At 42.9% G+C, this 19,114-nt stretch overlaps 1 protein-coding gene across 1 annotated transcript; it reads left to right on the top strand.

Annotated features, from left to right (window-relative positions):
• Positions 1–10,545: 10,545 nt before the first annotated feature.
• On the top strand, positions 10,546–17,732 carry LOC138949080 (mucin-2-like; the record flags this gene model as incomplete). The annotated part of the gene is given in 6 exon segments (XM_070320820.1): positions 10,546–10,819; positions 12,261–14,198; positions 14,468–14,609; positions 16,012–16,136; positions 16,515–16,626; positions 17,202–17,732. Coding segments are annotated over 6 exon segments (2,897 nt in total), but the record flags the coding sequence as incomplete, so codon positions are not given.
• Positions 17,733–19,114: the final 1,382 nt, after the last annotated feature.

Below are 19,114 nucleotides of genomic sequence, written 5' to 3'. Positions count from 1 at the left end.
TACAATACAGTCAATACATACAATTCCTGAATCCATAAAAACAGAGTCTGCATTTTCTTAGCACATCGTGCTAAGTCAAGGTACTCAATCTTAATAAGTTTCCAAGAGCCTAAAAAGCTGTCAAATAAATGTCATATACCGGATGTAATATCAGCAACAGCTTGCCTTGTATGCATATTAAGCTAAGAAACCAGCCAAAGAAACTCCCATGTTCGTGTATCACTGGAAGAATGAAGAATGCATAATTCACAATTAATTCACTGCTCCATTTGGCCAATGCAGAGTTTTGAGTACAGATGAAGTTTTCTTGCAGGACTTTGGTTTTCGACTGCTTTTAACTCCGAAGTCGGTCTTAGTTGTTTTTTTTCTTTGTTTTTTTCTCAATGTTTTAATATTCCAATTATTACTTTTCCCGCACTATCTGTGGGGATGCATCTGCCCTGTGTTGGGCATGTTTGGCCAAGGCAGGTGCGAACATAATAAGCAGCTTTCTGCACAAAGTCAACGAGGTAGAATCATGAAAAAACAAGAAATTCCTCCGAGGTAGGAAAAACACCCCCGTCAAAGGGAAATAACCTTCTCAGTTGGTGGCAGTGACTGAGTGAGAATGGTTCTTTCCCTTTGACCATGAAGATGTCCCTCTATAAGTCCTTGTATAATTTTAATCCACCAATAACTCCCTAACCGTGTGTTTGACTGGTCGCAATTTTTGTAAGGACCGTCTCAGGAATGTATAGAACCTGTTCACCAAGTTTGGTGACGATCGGTCCGTTCATTCTTGAGATCTATATGCGAACACAAACACACAAACAAACAAACAAACAAACAAAAACATCGACCGAAACCTATACACACCCCTATACCGGGGGTGTAATTATAAAAACACCGCCTCAGCTCAAGGCGAGGAGAGGATCATTTGCAGACTTGGTCATGTTCTGTGTCGGCGCGTGCATAGAAATGGAGAGTTGAATCTAGCACAGCGAAAGTTAATTTCCAGAGAGTTGCATTGTTTTGGGGTTGACAGTGGAACTCCCTCCCCTCCAGCAATGTAAGAATACCAGGTCTCAACAGGGAGGGCGTCTTAAACTGGAGAAGAGTTTTCAGACGTTAGGTAGAAAGCATCTAAAAATAGCATGGCCAAGAAGGATGGGGGGGGGGGGGGGGGGGGCGAGTTGTAGATCGGAAGGTCCTTAAAGGGGAGGGGGAGGGTGTGTCTTAAATCCAGGGAGGGGGGGTGGCTAAATAGAGGGAAGTCTTTAATCGCAAAGTCTGAGAAAAGGGGGGGGGGGGGGGGGGTATGAAAAGGCGAGTTCCACTATACCGCTCTTGTTTTTTTATTTTTATTTTTTTTTATTTTTTAGAGCGCTCAAAAAAGTTTTATTCGCTGTATTCACTCTCTCTGGATGACTTGCACATGTCAAAACAGTTGCAGAAACACAAATCTCAAAACCGTTTGGCTTTTTCTCTTTTTTTTCTTCACTTTTGGCAGCGTTCACTCTAAATTTGCTGCCTAAAACGGACTCGTTTCTGTCCACAGCCAAAGCTTTTATCAGACAAAAATTGCTCATATATGACAGCTAAGACCGTATTTCGTTACATTTCAGCAGTCGGTCTCGGTTGCTGAGTAGCCTGATGAATGTTTTCACTTCCCGAGTAGCTGCACTGTCATTAATTCGCTATCTTTGACTACTCTTATTAAGACGCTGGTCTTGCTGAATAGTCTGAATTGATCCAATATTGATCCTAGACACCCACATTAGAGAGAGAGCATGTAGGTTAAGTCGAGACAGACACATACACACACAGACACACAATTAAAGTCTGTTGAGCCCAAGTACTAGCGTACTCGGGGATAACTGTATCTATACCACAATCCTTCACGCGATCTGACCTAACCTTGACCCCTGACCTGGTCTACATACCACACACGACACAAACCAGTCAGCTGTTTTTACACCCCCCCCCCCCAAAAAAAAAAAAAACAAAAACAAAAAAACCACCACCCGTTTTCTTTGGATACACACTTTAACTACATACGTGCCGACAAAATGTTGATCATTGCTTCAATACTTTGAAGCTGTTGCTTGAATAATAACCAGGTAAAATTAGTATTTCGGTGTTCAGTCAAATGTTAAAGTTTCTACCACAGACATACATACATACGCACGCACGCACGCACGCATGGACAGACAAAAGTTAGCATCGCATAGGCTACACTTACGTGAGCCAACGAGTGTCTACCAAATTCTTCCCCGTGCATATCAAACCGTTTTTCTCGTGCATATCAAACCGTGGACATGTGATGGACTGACCTTAATCATTCACTGAAGCAAACCAACACTGACGAGACCCTTCGAAGTTGCAAAACAGCTTGGGGACAAAGCAAAGGCACAAGACACCGGTTTGAAGCAATACCAATCCTCTTCATGCTTCGCTGGCTTTGTGCAGGTGGCAATCATTTGTGGGTGGGTCTGTCATTTTGGAGACAACACGATATGTCACACACCTACGTTTTTCGCACCAGCCTAAATGCATTTTTCATTGTCTGTCAGCCAAATATGGTCATAGCTACTACCAGAGCGTATGGGTACAAAAGAGAGAGAGAGAGAGAGAGAGAGAGAGAGAGAGAGAGAGGGGGGGGAGGAGGGAGAGAAAGAGAGAGAGAGAACTGAACTGAACTTTATTTTACAAGGATACAGATTTTAGGCCAGAGAGAGAGAGAGAGAGAGAGAGAGAGAGAGAGAGAGAGAGAGAGAGAGAGAGATTGAGAGAGAGAGAGGGGGGAGGAGGGAGAGAAAGAGAGAGAGAGAGAGAACTGAACTGAACTGAACGGAACTTTATTTTACAAGGATACAGATTTTAGGCCAGAGAAAGAGAGAGAGAGAGAGAGAGAGAGAGAGAGAGAGAGAGAGAGAGAGAGAGAGAGAGAAAGAGAGAGAGAGAGAGAGAAAGAGAGAGAGAGAGAGAGAAAGAGAGAGAGAGAGAAAGAGAGAGAAAGAGAGAGAGAGAGAAAGAGAGAGAGAGAAAGAGAGAGAGAGAGAAAGAGAGAGAGAAAGAGAGAGAGAAAGAGAGAGAGAGAGAGAGAGAGAGAGAGAGAGAGAGAGAGAGAGAGAGAGAGATGATGATGGTGATGGAACTTTATTTTTCAAGGATAGAGGTTTAAGGCGACGCCTTTTCTTACAACCGGTCCTTACTGAGAGAGAGAGAGAGAGAGAGAGAGAGAGAGAGAGAGAGAGAGAGAGAGAGAGAGAGAGAGAGAGAGAGAGAGAGAGAGAGAACTTTGAACTTTGAACTTTATTACAGGAAAGATAGCATTAGGTCCGTAGGACCTTTCTTACAGCTAGTCCTGATCTAAGCAAACAAAATGGTTATAATCGAAATGGGAATACATAGGAACAAACTTTTTATGATGAAACGCAGACACACGCAATAATATTAATATAAGAATAAGATCATTCTTTACAGACATGTGATATACAGATATCACAATACGGGCAATACAACCATACATTATCAGAACACACACCAAGTTGACGCAAGACACACACATGCACATTTCAGAAGGATAGAAGGCATACATACGTTTGAGCAACCAGGCACATCACATTAAAGTGATGTTTGAATGTATTTTTGCAGATGTGTTTTGAATGTTTTAAGGTTACTGATCGATTTTAAGCATGTAGGTAGGGAGTTCCAGACATAAGCTCCCGAGTATGAAAGACTAGTTTTAAATATGTCAATGCGTGGCTTCGGGCAGGCCAGATTATGCTTGAAGGTGGAATACCGAGAAGGAGTTGATTGAAACAAGTGAGTTAGATATTCGGGTGCTTGGTCACGTAGGAGCTTGTGCATGAAAACTGATTTATTAAATAAAAGTTGAGGTATATTGAAGGCTGTCAGTTTTGCGTCAGTAGTTAGTGATGGGTCAGGCAGAATGAGTTTAGCTGACCTTCGATGACGAGAATTTATAGTTTTGAATAATGCATCACTACAGCCATCCCAGATGACAGAGGCATAATCAATGTGAGGTTTGATGTGGGCGTTGTAGAACATTTTTCGGGCGTCTAAAGTTATGACTGACTGAAGTTTTGAAAGTAGGAATAAATTTCTTGAAACGCGTTTACACAGATGTTCAATGTGGGAATGCCACCTAAGCTTATCATCGATAATCACGCCTAGCAGTTTGTTCTATTGAGTTTCCGTTGATGGTGAGATCTAGTGAGAGGGGGGACAACTGATGCTTCAGGCGCGTTGTAATTACCATTGATTTAGATTTCAGAGGGTTTAGGACCATGTTTTCAGAGCACCATTGTGAGATGTCTCTAAGGGTGTGCTGAAGAGATTGTTGAATATTTTCAAGGCGTCTATTTTGTGTCCGTAGTGTTGTGTCATCAGCGAGCATGTGGCATTCTACTGAGTTGTCAGAGAAGTGAAGTGGAAGGTCATTAACGTAAATACAGAAAAGAATAGGACCTAAGACAGAGCCCTGGGGTACTCCATATAACACGGACTCCTCTCTTGAGTACGCACCATGTACATAGACTTGTTGCGATCGGTTTTCAAGGAAAGACTGAAAGAAAGACAGAGAGTCAGATCCATTGAGATATAGTGATAATTTGTTGAGGAGAATTTTATGATCAACGAGGTCAAAGGCCTTAGAAAAATCTAAGTATACGACCCCAGAGAGCTGGGAGGAATTTATGGCTGACAGACAAAAGCGAGAGCGCAGTAGAACATGAGTGTTTACTGCGGAAACCAGACTGCAAGGGGTGGAAAAGGGCCAAACGGTCCATGTATTTTGTGAGATTAATGTGAATATGTCTTTCAAGAAGCTTTGATAGTACTGAGAGTAAGGAAATAGGGCGGTAGTTGCTAACATCAGAAGTGGGGAGGGGAATAACTTTAGCTTTCTTTAGTGCTTGCGGAAAGGTATTGCGCTGTATGCAGAGATTGAAGATATATATGTGAGAGAGTCAACTGTGTAAGGAAGGGAGAGTTTTAATAAGTGGTTGCTGATTTCATCAGGTCCTGAAGATATTTTGTTCTGAAGTTGTGAAATGAACAGAGGTCTCTTTAGACAGGTGGTCTCTTTAGACAGTTGATTCATATAATCGTAAAAACCATTGGGGATACTTTGGGGTGGTCTCCTTAGACATGTGGTCTCCTTAGACAGGTGGTCTCCTTAGACAGGTGGTCGCCTTAGACAAGGTGGTCTCCTTAGACAGGTGGTCGTAAGGGCAGGTTGGACTGTAATAACAATGTAGCATCGTTACATAAGTCATGTCATGAAATTAATGAGGTACATTTATCTACTGGAACGCGTGAAATGTAAAAACGAGGCATCAGAAATATTAGCATGTTCAGGCTAAGTGAGAACGAAATGTGCCATGTATGAGGAATGAACAATATCTGTCTTTAAAAGTCTTGGCATTGACGGAATGTTAGAGACCGCTTTGAAGTGAATTCCAAAGATTAGTTCCCGAAAAGAGTAGACTGGACTTAAAAAGACCGATACTAGGCAGAGGACTATACTTTTTTTGGGGGGTCTCTCAAATTGTGAGAAGTGAATTGAGAAGAAAGAGGTGCAGGCGCTCTTCCAATAATGAGTTTATGCATCAAAACGCCTTTATTGTACATGAATCTTGATTTAAGAGGAAGGATGTTTAAAAGTTGATAGTCTTCGTTGGAAACCGAGACTTGTAATAGAGAGAGAGAGAGAGAGAGAGAGAGAGAGAGAGAGAGAGAGAGAGAGAGAGAGAGAGAGAGAGAGAGAGAGAGAGAGAGAGAGAGAGAGAGAGAGAGAGAGAGAGAGAGAGAGAGAGAGAGAGAGAGAGAGAGAGGACGGACGGACGGACGGACGGACGGACGGACGGACGGACGGACAGATTTGTGAGAGAGAAAGGGATGAAGACAGATCGAGAGACGAAGATAGACATAGACAGGGCGGAATAACGGTCGGAACGTCTGGGTCTATGTTTGTGTGTGTTTGTTGTTGTTGCATACGACACACCTACTTACACGTGTACGTGGGCTGTTCTGAAAGTCCTCAGAATCTCATATTATCGCACAGCTCATTGTCAATTTGATCATGCAAGACTAACAGCATCCTTTCAACTGAAGCAGGTGCCAGAAAGCAACAGCTTGTCTGCTGCCTGTGCACAGTTGGACTTTTTGTCAAATGAATTGTGTCATTGTCACCAGAGTCAACACACACAATGATCTGTCCATCTGCCCATCAGATCTTTACTTCGCGCAACTGCTCTCGGAGCTTGTATAAACTATTTATTTTGAAATATTTGTCTTTCCTTTATGAACTATCAAGTACGCCAGTGACAGTGCCGCTTCGCATTATAATTATTGCCTATTTTCCTGAGCATATTTACTGACCCAAGTTCCTATCTGCACTGAGCGAACCATCAGATCAAATCAGAAGATTGTAACCATGATCTCAGTCTTATCTAGGACGATTTTGTTTTTGCTCCAATTGTGTCTCTCTTTGGAGTTCTTAAAAGATGCCTTCCTGCTCCGAGTAAACCATTATGTGAACCATCATTATAAACCGTCATGTAAATCAATATGTTTTAGTTTTTTGCTTTGACTGTATTATTATTTGACTGTATTATTATTAGGCATAATGTCCAAATTGTGTGCTTGTGTTGTTCTTGTAAAATAAAATAAATAAGTGAGAAAAAAAATCAGTATGTAAACCATTATGTTAACCATATGTAAACCTTGTAAACCATCAATTCAACCATAATTGATCTGTTCAGGTTTATGCATGGAATAAGACACCCTTCCACTTGGGCAAACTGAAACTATTGGGAGGCTTGCTGCTTTATGTGCAGGGTGGAAACATGGATTTTGTCGTTGAATTACTTTAGCAAATTAAGATGTCAAATTCGAATATTTTTTTCAGCAAAACAATTCTGCTCTTCACATTATAATATGCAAGCGGTCTGAGAGAAGAAAAATGGCGTAATCTTTCTGTCGATTTTGTACTCTGTATTCTGTAGCTAGATAGGCTACTATCGTCTCACTGTCTGACCCTGTCCAGTATAGTTGGTACCGAAATGTTTGTTGACTGATCGGGTTACTGTCTTTACACTCCCTGACGTTCCTTTATTCCGGATATTATTCCGAAATAAAATAAGAACTTATCCGGGACTGACGCATCCTTTGAAAAAACAAGCGAAGCGGATGTCAGTGTTCAAACTAAACCGATGTCTCCAACATGTTTTGCTTCTTTATGTTTTAAACAACAGATACTAATTTCAAGAGATTTGTGTGAAGGAGATCTGTGTGTTAGAACTATGTGTGTGTGTGTGTGTGTGTGTGTGTGTGTGTGTGTGTGTGTGTGTGTGTGTGTGTGTGTGTGTGTGTGTGTGTGTGTGTGTGTGCGTGTGTGTGTGTTTGTGTGTGTGTGTGGGTGTGTGTGTGTGTGTGTGTGTGCGTGCGTGCGTACCTACGTGCATACGTGGATACTTATAGAATTGATACAAGATACAAGATACAAGAAATTTTATTGTCCTCATCAATACAAGGAAATTTGGCATGTGTGTGGCAAGACATAATACACTGATACATAGACATTTACAAAGCAACAACTGAAGTTCAATATCAACACACCCTTACGCACACATACCCACTACTTCAGACACACAGGCTACATGTGCCCCTCGGACGTACGCAACCCACAATTCACCCAGCCATACAACTCCACATGCACTTACTCATTCATGCAGCACTCTAGCGCCCGGCCATGCACAACTCACACACTGGAACCCTCGTACGGCTACATATGACACCCGCACAAACATTATATACAGCCTCAAACATCGTACTAGATCTACAACTAACAAGCATACATCCACTATCAAACACCGAATACATCATCACACATTACATCATAACATATTGCATTATAACACACGCACAAACATTACAACATCAAACATCGTACTATAATCTACAACTAACAAACAATCATACACTATCAAACACCAGATATATCATCGTACATTAAATTACATCATACCCCCCCACCCCACCATACATTCACAATCGACACAGAATACATCATCATACATATACATTACATCATAACCCCCATACATACGCAATCAACACATCGTACATCATCATACATTACATTACATCATAACCCCCCCCCCCCCCCATCATACAAAGTAAACAGACGTCAACATTTCACTCTTACCCCCCCCCCCCCCCCCCCCCCCCCCCCGCCAATCACACGTCCTCTACTCTACCATCGCGTGCGGCTGTGTGTGTTTGTGTGTGTGTGTGTGTGTGTGTGTGTGTGTGTTTCAGTGTGTGTGTATGTGTGTGTGTGTGTGTGCACGCCACTATCTCTGTCTATCTCTCTTTCACACACACATACTCACATGCAGCCCCCAACTCCAAAATCCACCACCCCCTCCCCACACACACACACATACACCGACGCACACAGACAAAACATAGCGAATATCTTTTTTTAAATCAACACATCAAAAGTACAATGGGTGCATTGTGCAAGACCAGACACCCAATGATGCTAATATCCGTCTTGACGAGGTTGGAGACAAGAGGTGCTGAGAACATCGCAGCCGGTAATTTCCGCGCATATGTAAATTCCGCGCTTGTAAAATACATGTATGCTCCGCGCAATATCGGGTTGTAACTTCCGCGCACGAATTACTGGTTCGGCTCATACAACTTGCGCGCGTGCACCGACAGGAAGGAATACGTCAAGTCCATGGCCTGGAAAAATTTGCCGGCCATGCTGTGACTTCCCCCCTCTTGTACCTTTGCTGCAGTCTCTGTGACTGTGATACCAGACACCCGAAATTTCTGTAATTTCTGTTATATAATAAGTGAACAAAATATTCTTATACGCATGGTTTAAGTCTTCATTCGTTTTTATCGACTTGTCTGTGTAATAAAGACGTGTTCAATATATAGATATACAGTGTCAGTTTTCATGGATATACAAGTGTCAGTTGTTAATGTCTCAATGTCTCACATTTGACCGAGCAAAGACACGCGCGCTAGTTTCACATCACATTTTGCTAAAACACGCGCGCATCTTACATATACACCACGCGCGGGAGTTTCACATGCGCGGAAGCTTCAAAATTGGGAAAGTGCGCGGAGTGTTCATGCACCCGAGATCATAGGAAGTGGGAACGACTCCCCCCAAAAAAAGATAAAGTGCGTAACAAAGCTTACCGTGTGACATCAAGCAATTAGATAACAGGTGAACCTCACTTTAATGCGCTTCTATATGGTCACAGCCTTTATTTTCATAACAGCAAGGAACTTATTTAGAAGGCGTGGAGAAGAAAGATAAAGTCAGATAACTCTTCCGATTTTCTGTGACCTCGAGTTACTTTTTGAACTAACTATAACAATGTTTTCACGAAGAAGATTAGAAGAGGAAGAAAAAGAAGAGGATGAGAGAGATTGAGAGATTGAGAGAGAGAGAGAGAGAGAGAGAGAGAGAGAGAGAGAGAGAGAGAGAGAGAGAGAGAGAGAGAGAGAGAGAGAGAGAGAGAGAGAGAGAGAGAGAGAGAGAGATCAAATCAAATAAAATCAAATCAAATCAAATTTTATTTTACGAGGGTTGTGGCATAGGCAATACAAACGAGCTTCTTTTCCACCAGCCCTCGCCCAGAGAAAGGGAGAGAGAGAGGGGGGGAGAGAGAGAGAGAGAGAGAGAGAGAGAGAGAGAGAGAGAGAGAGAGAGAGAGAGAGAGAGAGAGAGAGAGAGAGAGAGAGAGAGAGAGAGAGAACTCGACCTCGAACTCGAAAACTTTATTACCGAGGGATGATAGCATTAGGTCCATATGGTCCTTTCTTACAGCTAGTCCCTACTATAATACACACATGAAACAAAGAACAAATATGAAGAATTAAAAAAAAACAAAAAAAAAAAGAGAGAGAGAGAGAGAGAGAGATAGAGGTAGATAGAGGTAGATAGAGGGAGAGAGAGAGAGAGCGAGAGAGAGAGAGGGGGAGAGAGAGAGAGAGAGGGAGAGAGCGAGAGAGAGAAAAGAGAGAGAGAGAGAAGAAAAGATAGAGAGAAAAGAGAAAGAGAGACATGGAGAGATGAATAAAGAAATGGAGAGAGAGAGAGGCACAGACAGACAGACAGACAGACAGAAAGACAGACGGACAGATAGACAGACAAATAGACAGACATACAAACAGACGGACAGACAGACAGAGAAAGAGAATATGGCATTTGACCTTTTTTTCTCTCCAGATAAGACTAATATTTAATTTGTACGGCTTTTTACAACAAACAAACAGTACCGAACCTTATACAGAAGTCCACCTGTAGATTTATGATATGCACTGTATATATACATGTGCCACCTTCGTGACCTTAAGGATGTTTATCGGGGGAGGAACACAGGTAGGTGACATGGTATCTACCCCGCCCCCACCCACGACAAACTCGTGCACTGGCTCATTATGTCAGCAAAACGGATGTTGAAGGAAAACAATTAGATATAAAAGAGAAATGCTGAACATCAGAGTTAGCACAACTTAGAACTTGTTAGTGTATGATCACGGAGAGGACTTAGTGAGTTTTGATTTCTTGTAGTTATACTTTTTGAGAAAGTGACATTTTGAAATTGTCACTGTTAGTTCGCTGACAAGATTAGTTGAGTTTTGACTTCTGACGAAGAAGAACTACAGGTTTTGGCTCAGTGGAATTTTTGGGGGAAAAAGAATTTATTTTTCTTGGAGAAGCTAATTGTCAAAATGAATCTACGCGCTCATTTTTCGATCCTGGGGACAGTCTTTGTTATTGGTAAGTACAGAACATGCATGTTTAAAGTCTTTGATATTTTATTGTTTCTTTGATATATTTGTTTTTTTTCGTGTTTTTTTCGTTTTGTTCCCCTTCTTTTGTTCTTGCTGTCTGTCTGGTTTTTATATTTAGTCAAGTTTTGACTAAATATTTTAACATCGAGGGGGAATCGAAACGAGGGTCGTGGTGTATGTGCGTGTGTCTGTGTGTCTGTGTGTGTGTGTGTGTAGAGCGATTCAGACTAAACTACAGGACCGATCTTTATGAAATTTGACATGAGAGTTCCTGGGTATGAAATCCCCAAATGTTTTTTTCATTTTCTTGATAAATGTCTTTGATGACGTCATATCCGGCTTTTCGTGAAAGTTGAGGCGGCACTGTCACGCCCTCATTTTTCAACCAAATTGGTTGAAATTTTGGTCAAGTAATCTTCGACCAAGCCCGGACTTCGGTATTGCATTTCAGCTTGGTGGCTTAAAAATTAATTAATGACTTTGGTCATTAAAAATCTGAAAATTGTAAAAAAAAAATAAAAATTTATAAAACGATCCAAATTTACGTTTATCTTATTCTCCATCATTTGCTGATTCCAAAAACATATAAATATGTTATATTCGGATTAAAAACAAGCTCTGAAAATTAAATATATAAAAATTATTATCAAAATTAAATTGTCAAAATCAATTTAAAAATACTTTCATCTTATTCCTTGTCGGTTCCTGATTCCAAAAACATATAGATATGATATGTTTGGATTAAAAACACGCTCAGAAAGTTAAAACAAAGAGAGGTACAGAAAAGCGTGCTATCCTTCTTAGCGCAACTACTACCCCGCTCTTCTTGTCAATTTCACTGCCTTTGCCATGAGCGGTGGACTGACGATGCTACGAGTATACGGTCTTGCTGAAAAATGGCATTGCGTTCAGTTTCATTCTGTGAGTTCGACAGCTACTTGACTAAATATTGTATTTTCGCCTTACGCGACTTGTTTTTCTTTGGTAAGATCTACCTGTCTTTCGAGCCGTCTTTTTTCGTTTGTTCTCTCTTTCTTTTGTTCTGTCTTTGTGTCTCGTTTGCTTTCTTTGTTTGTTTCTTTTTTTGGGTGTCTTTGTTCCTTTGTTTGTTTATTTCTTTCTTCTTTAAAATGACGTATCATGTTTTTGCAGTTACGTCACAATCGCATTTTTTGTGCAATAGTGTGTTACTCTTTAAAAATATATATTTTTTAAAAATCCCACCAAAATTACAACAACTAGCTAATTTGTGTATACTATTTAATTTTTTTTAACCGATGCTATTTGATTTTCAATTAAAATAAAAACCTCAACATTCGTTGTTCAGGTTAAATTCTGATACCGTCACGTATCCAAAACCAACACATCCGCATTCGCAACACACCATTTTTTGTCATCTTTTAATTTTTTATTTTTTTACATTTCAGTTTCACAGGCCCAGGCTGCCCCAAGCACGCCACCTCCAACAGACATCCAACGACATCAACCAGAAACACTATCCCCATTAGCTGCATTGCTGTTCAGCACAACGACGGAAGATACTCAACAGCAGCAACAACAACAAAACACACTGCCACCATCGGTGTTTAACAACACAGGAGACAACAGTACTGTTCCAGCAACCAGCAACGCTACAGTGATTTCAACAACGAATGTAACGGTCCCGGAAGATGATAACACTACTAGTGAAGCCACGACAACAACCACGGCGGCACAGACAACAACCACTACGATTGGACTAGATGCAAATTCAACGACAACGATCGCAGAATTATTGTCAACCACTATGGGGCAACAGCAGCAAGAACAACAAGACGACACTTTACCTCCAGCAGTTTTTAACACCACCACTGAAGCACAGACAACCACCCATGAAGCCGAGTCTACAACTACTGAAACCCTTACAACAAGCCCTGAAGCCAAGATAACCACCACGCAAGCTGAGACAACGACGACTGAAGCTCCAGTTACCACCACTGAAACTCAGTCAAACACCACCGAAGCTAAGACAACCACTACTAAAGCCGAAACAACAACAACTGAGGTCCCGACAACCTCTACAACCACTACAGAAGCTCAGCAACAACAAGAAAAAGATGACACGCTGCCTCTAGGGGTGTTCACCACAACTAAGGTCCCCACTGCCAGTACTACTAGAGCCCAGACAACCACTCCTGAAGCTAAAACAACCACTACTGAGGCTCAGACAACCACTACTGAGGCTCAGACAACCACTACTGAGGCACAGACAACCACTCCTGAAGCAAAAACAACCACTCCTGAAGCTAAAACAACCACTTCTGAAGCTAATACAACCACTACTGAGGCACGGACAACCACTACTGAGGCACAGACAACCACTCCTGAAGCAAAAACAACCACTCCTGAAGCACAAACAACCACTACTGAAGCACAAACAACCACTACTGAAGCTAAGACAACCACTCCTGAAGCAAAAACAACCACTCCTGAAGCACAAACAACCACTCCTGAAGCACAAACAACCACTACTGAAGCACAAACAACCACTCCTGAAGCACAAACAACCACTCCTGAAGCTAAAACAACCACTTCTGAAGCTAATACAACCACTACTGAGGCACAGACAACCACTACTGAGGCTCAGACAACCACTACTGAGGCTCAGACAACCACTACTGAGGCACAGACAACCACTCCTGAAGCAAAAACAACCACTCCTGAAGCACAAACAACCACTACTGAAGCACAAACAACCACTACTGAAGCACAAACAACCACTACTGAAGCACAAACAACCACTACTGAAGCACAAACAACCACGACTGAAGCTAAGACAACCACGACTGTGCCCCAAACAACCGCTGATGAAGCTCAGACACCTACTACCGAGGCCCAGGCAACCACGACAATGACCACTGAAGCCGATACGACCATGGGACAACAGCAACAACAACAATCCGACGACACTCTACCTCCAGGGCTGTTCACCACATTTGAAACCCCCACGACTACCACCAAAGCCGAGACAACCTTTACTGAAGCTCAGACAACCACTACTGAAGCCCAGACAACTACCACTGAGGCACAGACAACTACTACTGAAGCCCAGACAACCACTACTGAAGCTCAGACAACCACTACTGAAGCCCAGACAACCTCTACTGAAGCTCCGACAGCCACTACCAAAGCTCAGACAACCACTACAGAAGCTGAGACAACAACCGCTGAGGCCCAGACAACGACCATGGGACAACAGCAACAACCAGAAGACAACACTACACCTCCAGGGCTGTTTACCAGAGGCACGACCATCGCTGCCGTATCAGAGACGACGACGATGATGATGACGACGATAACGACGATGACCGGCGATGGATCTCAAGGTAAACAATTTTTTCTTCTTTGTGTTTTAATGAAAAAAATCGGTCGTTAGTTTCCTTTTCGATTCCTATTGCCCCTTTGTTTTTCCAAAAGAGACACGTTATGTTAATTTCCAAAACAGATGCACAATTCGTTATCGCAAGCTGTGGTTTGTTTCATTGTTTCACGCTCATACACTGATGCTTTTACGCATATGATTCAAGCAGAATATATAGCGAAACTGATCAATTATCATTATTATCAATCATGTTTTACTTCTCTGTATGTGCAGTGACGCAGAGTGTCGATGACGTCACATGCAACGTCACATCGGCGTCAGAGTGCGTCAGAACGGCCTACCAGAGCCTGCTCTCCTCCCTCGTCTATTTTATGTTGAACGATGACGTTGATTATTTCCTGCTCGATGTGTGTCGGTAAGTGTGTTTTGATATTTCTTACTTTTCCCCCCTCTTCCTTTTTACATTTAGTCAAGTTTTGACTAAATGTTTTAACATAGAGGGGGGAATCGAGATGAGGGTCGTGGTGTATGTGTGTCTGTCTGTCTGTCTGTCTGTCTGTCTGTCTGTCTGTGTGTGTGTGTAGAGCGATTCAGACTAAACTACTGGACTGATCTTTATGAAATTTGACATGAGAGTTCCTGGGTATGATATCCTCAGATCAGACGTTTTATTCATTTTTTTGATAAATGTCTTTGATGACGTCATATCCGGCTTTTCGTGAAAGTTGAGGCGGCACTGTCACGCTCTCATTTTTCAACCAAATTGGTTGAAATTTTGGTCAAGTAATCTCCGACGAAGCCCGGACTTCGGTATTGCATTTCAGCTTGGTGGCTTAAAACTTAATTAATGACTTTGGTCATTAAAATCTGAAAATTGTAAAATAAATATTTTTTTTATAAAACGATCCAAATTTACGTTCATCTTATTCTCCATCATTTTTTTATTCCAAAAACATAGAAATATGTTATATTTGGATTAAAAACAAGCTCTGATCAAAATTAAATTTTCGAAAAACACTTTCATCTTATTCCTTGTCGGTTCCTGATTCCAAAAACATAATAGATATGATATGTTTGGATTGAAAACACGCTCAGAAAGTTAAAACGAAGAGAGGTAGAGAAAAGCGTGCTATCCTTCTCAGCGCAACTACTACCCCGCTCTTCTTGTCAATTTCACTGCCTTTGCCATGAGCGGTGGACTGACGATGCTACGAGTATACGGTCTTGCTGCGTTGCATTGCGTTCAGTTTCATTCTGTGAGTTCGACAGCTACTTGACTAAATGTTGTATTTTCGCCTTACGCGACTTGTTTTTGTGTGGCTTTGAAACTCTCTCTCTCTCTCTCCTCTCTTTCTTCGCTCTCACTTCGCTCTCTCTCTCACTCTCTCTCTCTCACTCTCTCTCTCTACTCTCTCTCTCTCTCTCTCTCCCTCTTTGTCCCTCGCTCTCTACCTCTCTCTTTACCCTCCCCTCCCACCCCCTACACCCTCTCCCCTTTCCCCCCCCCCCTACAACTCCCCCCCCCCCCCCCCGTCCCCCTTGTCGCTCTCTTTACCTTTTCAACCTTTCCGCACATCCTAAGCAGAACCGGAACTGTAAATTACCTACTGCAGAGATTATGCAGTGAAAAACAACTTTAATACTCAAACGAAAAATCACATAAATTGACCGCTCCTTGTAAAGTCTTATCACTTTCCTGTTGTTGTCAGTAATATTGTTTATTCAGACCTGAACAAAAGTGTTGTTTATCTTTGTGCCGAGCCCAAGCCGGATAGAATAATGAACGATTCTACCCGGATCTATCGTTGTTGTTGCAGCAAGTACCCCAGCCATAGAGGGTGTGTCAAGGAATCAGTGACCGCTTGTACTGCTCAAGAACGACTACTCTTCGACACTGGGTTGTCGGCCTTTGATTTCATCTGCTTTGAAGGCGGATCAACAGGTAAGACGATGACTCACACGCGCGCGCGCACGCACGCACGCACGCACGCACACGCACGCACACGCACGCACACGCACGCACGCACGCACACACACGCACCCAAACATGCACGCACGCACGCACGCAGGCGCACACACACACACACACACAAACACACACACGCATACACACACACAGTCAGTCAGTCAGTCAGTGTGGTGTGTGTGTGTGTGTGTGTGTGTGTGTGTGTGTGTGCGCGTGCGTGTGTGTGTGTGTGTCCTTATACAATGTGAAAACCTAGACAGCTCTACGTTGGAAGAAATAAAATGACTTCCACGGGAGGGTCAAAGGCCTAAGATATCTAAAGCAAATAAAATGTAGACTTGTTTTTATCCACAGCGGCCAGGAGTGTCCTCCCCTGTCTGAGTAACGTCGGGGTGATTCAAGACCTGGGAGGCTGCTCTGCTCAGGTGTCAAACGTCGTCAACAACACTGGCCTGACCCCTTGCAGGTAAATCGTTCATTCCGTTGTGTTTTGTTGGGTATGCTAAGATGTATGAGATCGAAATTGGAAAACAGCAGGATGGTGGACGGAAAAGGGGCGGAAACATAGATATACTTCCACACAGACAGACAGACAGACAGACAGACAGACAGACAGACAGACAGACAGACAGACAGACAGACAGACAGACAGACAGACAGACTTTTGAAACTTGAAGGAAGACGACCAAGAGAGACACAGAACTACGAACAGGCAGATCTGGACGTGTATGCGTATGCATAACGCGACCCAAAGGCACATGATGTCATAAGCAAGAGGCCAGTCAGTCAGCCAGTCAACCAACGAGGCTGTCGGTCAAATTAATTATCGCCGATAGTTAAAGCAAAGGAGGACAGAAACAGAGAAGGAAAGAAAGAAAGAAAGAAAGAAAGAAACTAACAACCAAACAGAACATCAACACTAATATCACCGACAGTTAAAGCAAAGGAGGCCAGAATAAGAAAGAAAGAAACCAATAGCACCTAGCATCAGAAAAAACACACGATTTATTAAAAATCTCACTAACATGACGTAATTTTCAGTGTCGCATCCAATTACGCCAATTGCGTCAACCAGGCATTCCAGCAGAGGTGCACCGGTGGTGCCACGGACGCCATGCAAGATTTCCTCAATGCCGCCTTGCGTCCTCTCAACTCCCTCTTCAACTGTCCGGTTCTCAGCTTCACTATGCCACCCCCTACCCCGTCTTCTGACACTGCCAACACTACCATCCCATCTTCAGTGATATCGTCCAACACTGACAATACTACCATCCCATCTTCTTCGGCGTCTCCCGACACTACCGATGTATTCACAACCACTGAGCCACAAACCACTCCGTCCTCCGACAGTGCCAACTCCACTGTGCAGTCTTCTACTCTGTCCTCCGCCACTGAAGAAGCAGTCGCGACCACTGAACCACTGACGACGACTGTCACCGTGCAAGAGACTACCGAAGAAGCGGCAGTGGATGACTTGACGATGACAGAGGAGGCTACATCAACAACGACGACGGCGACAACGACTACTACAACAAGACCAACAACGCCGTCAACTACCACCACAACCACCACCACCACTCCTCCCCGCCCAGGTGAGAAGATTGTCTTGACATAAATAAAGTACCAGTGAGTATTATGAATCCATTCCCCAAAGTTTTCGTTAGAAAAGCGACGTGAGATTTTGTGTAGTACTGTCTCTGAAATGTCAAACAAGCATACCCCCATTTTAGACTACCGATACTTGCCTTTGGCAACGTACGTTTCTCACAATTTGGACGTCTTCATAGGAAATAAACCTATCCCACACTTTCTCGAGCATCGAGCCTGAAGCTTTAATGCGACATGAGTGAGCTTCATGTGATGACTCAGAGACGGTGTCCATGACCCACCCCCGTATCACCTTAGCATGCAGACATCTGGGCCCGTATGCATGAACTAGAAGTAAGAAACACTGGAAGTAGAGGCCTCTTTTCGAAGTGGGAACTCCCGAAGTCAACTTTCTAACACTGTTCACAATGCATGAACTGACTTGAACGCCAAAGTAGTGACAGCGAGAGTATTAAGGTCAAGGTCGGGGAAATTGGGGGAATCCCTACTAATACGCATGCGCACGTTTCTATCAACATGGCAGTCAACGAAAATGGCATGGCACGTGTGCCGCTCAAAAAAAACGTAGACACGGAGGGGCGTTCTGCACCTTTTTCAGATGGTGAAATTGCTGTACTCTTGACAGAAGTGTTTTACGAAAGAACGGTTATTCTGTCCAAATTTCAGAACAGTTAATTAGAAAAAAACACAGTAAACACCAAGTTTACAGAACAGTCTAACAGGCTGTTAAACATAAAGACGCTGTCAAGTGTCGCTCTCTCTCTCTCTCTCTCTCTCTCTCTCTCTCTCTCTCTCTCTCTCTCTCTCTCTCTCTCTCTCTCTCTCTGACGACACATGCACACACAGACAAACGTACACTCATGCACATACTGACACTATGACACAAGTGACACTGACGGCACACATAACTTGTGACACACACACACCACAGGCACTGCACACACACACACGCGCGCGCGCTCGCGCGCACACATATACACACACACACACGCACCCATACACGCACGCACACAGTCACAAACAAATAACCACACACTCACTCTCTCTCACTTTCTCTCATTCTCTCTCAATCTACACTCATACACACACTGAAACTATGGATGACACAAGTGACACGTCACACACACACACACACACACACACACACACATACACACACACACACACACACACACACTCACCGTAGTGACACACATATACACACGCGCGTACAGTTAAGACATGATATGATTTTTTCAAAGCATAGGAAGGTTTCTTTTGCAAATGAATAAAATTAACACAGAGGCAAAACCCGGTTTTTGCAGCCGGAATGCAATTGCGGATGCTTAAAAAGGAAAAGATTAATA

This window comes from Littorina saxatilis, linkage group LG15 (assembly GCF_037325665.1).
Source record: "Littorina saxatilis isolate snail1 linkage group LG15, US_GU_Lsax_2.0, whole genome shotgun sequence".
Classification (NCBI taxonomy): Eukaryota; Metazoa; Mollusca; class Gastropoda; order Littorinimorpha; family Littorinidae; genus Littorina; species Littorina saxatilis.
Note: the sequence above shows the minus strand (reverse complement) of the source record. Positions and strands in the feature narration are given on the sequence as shown.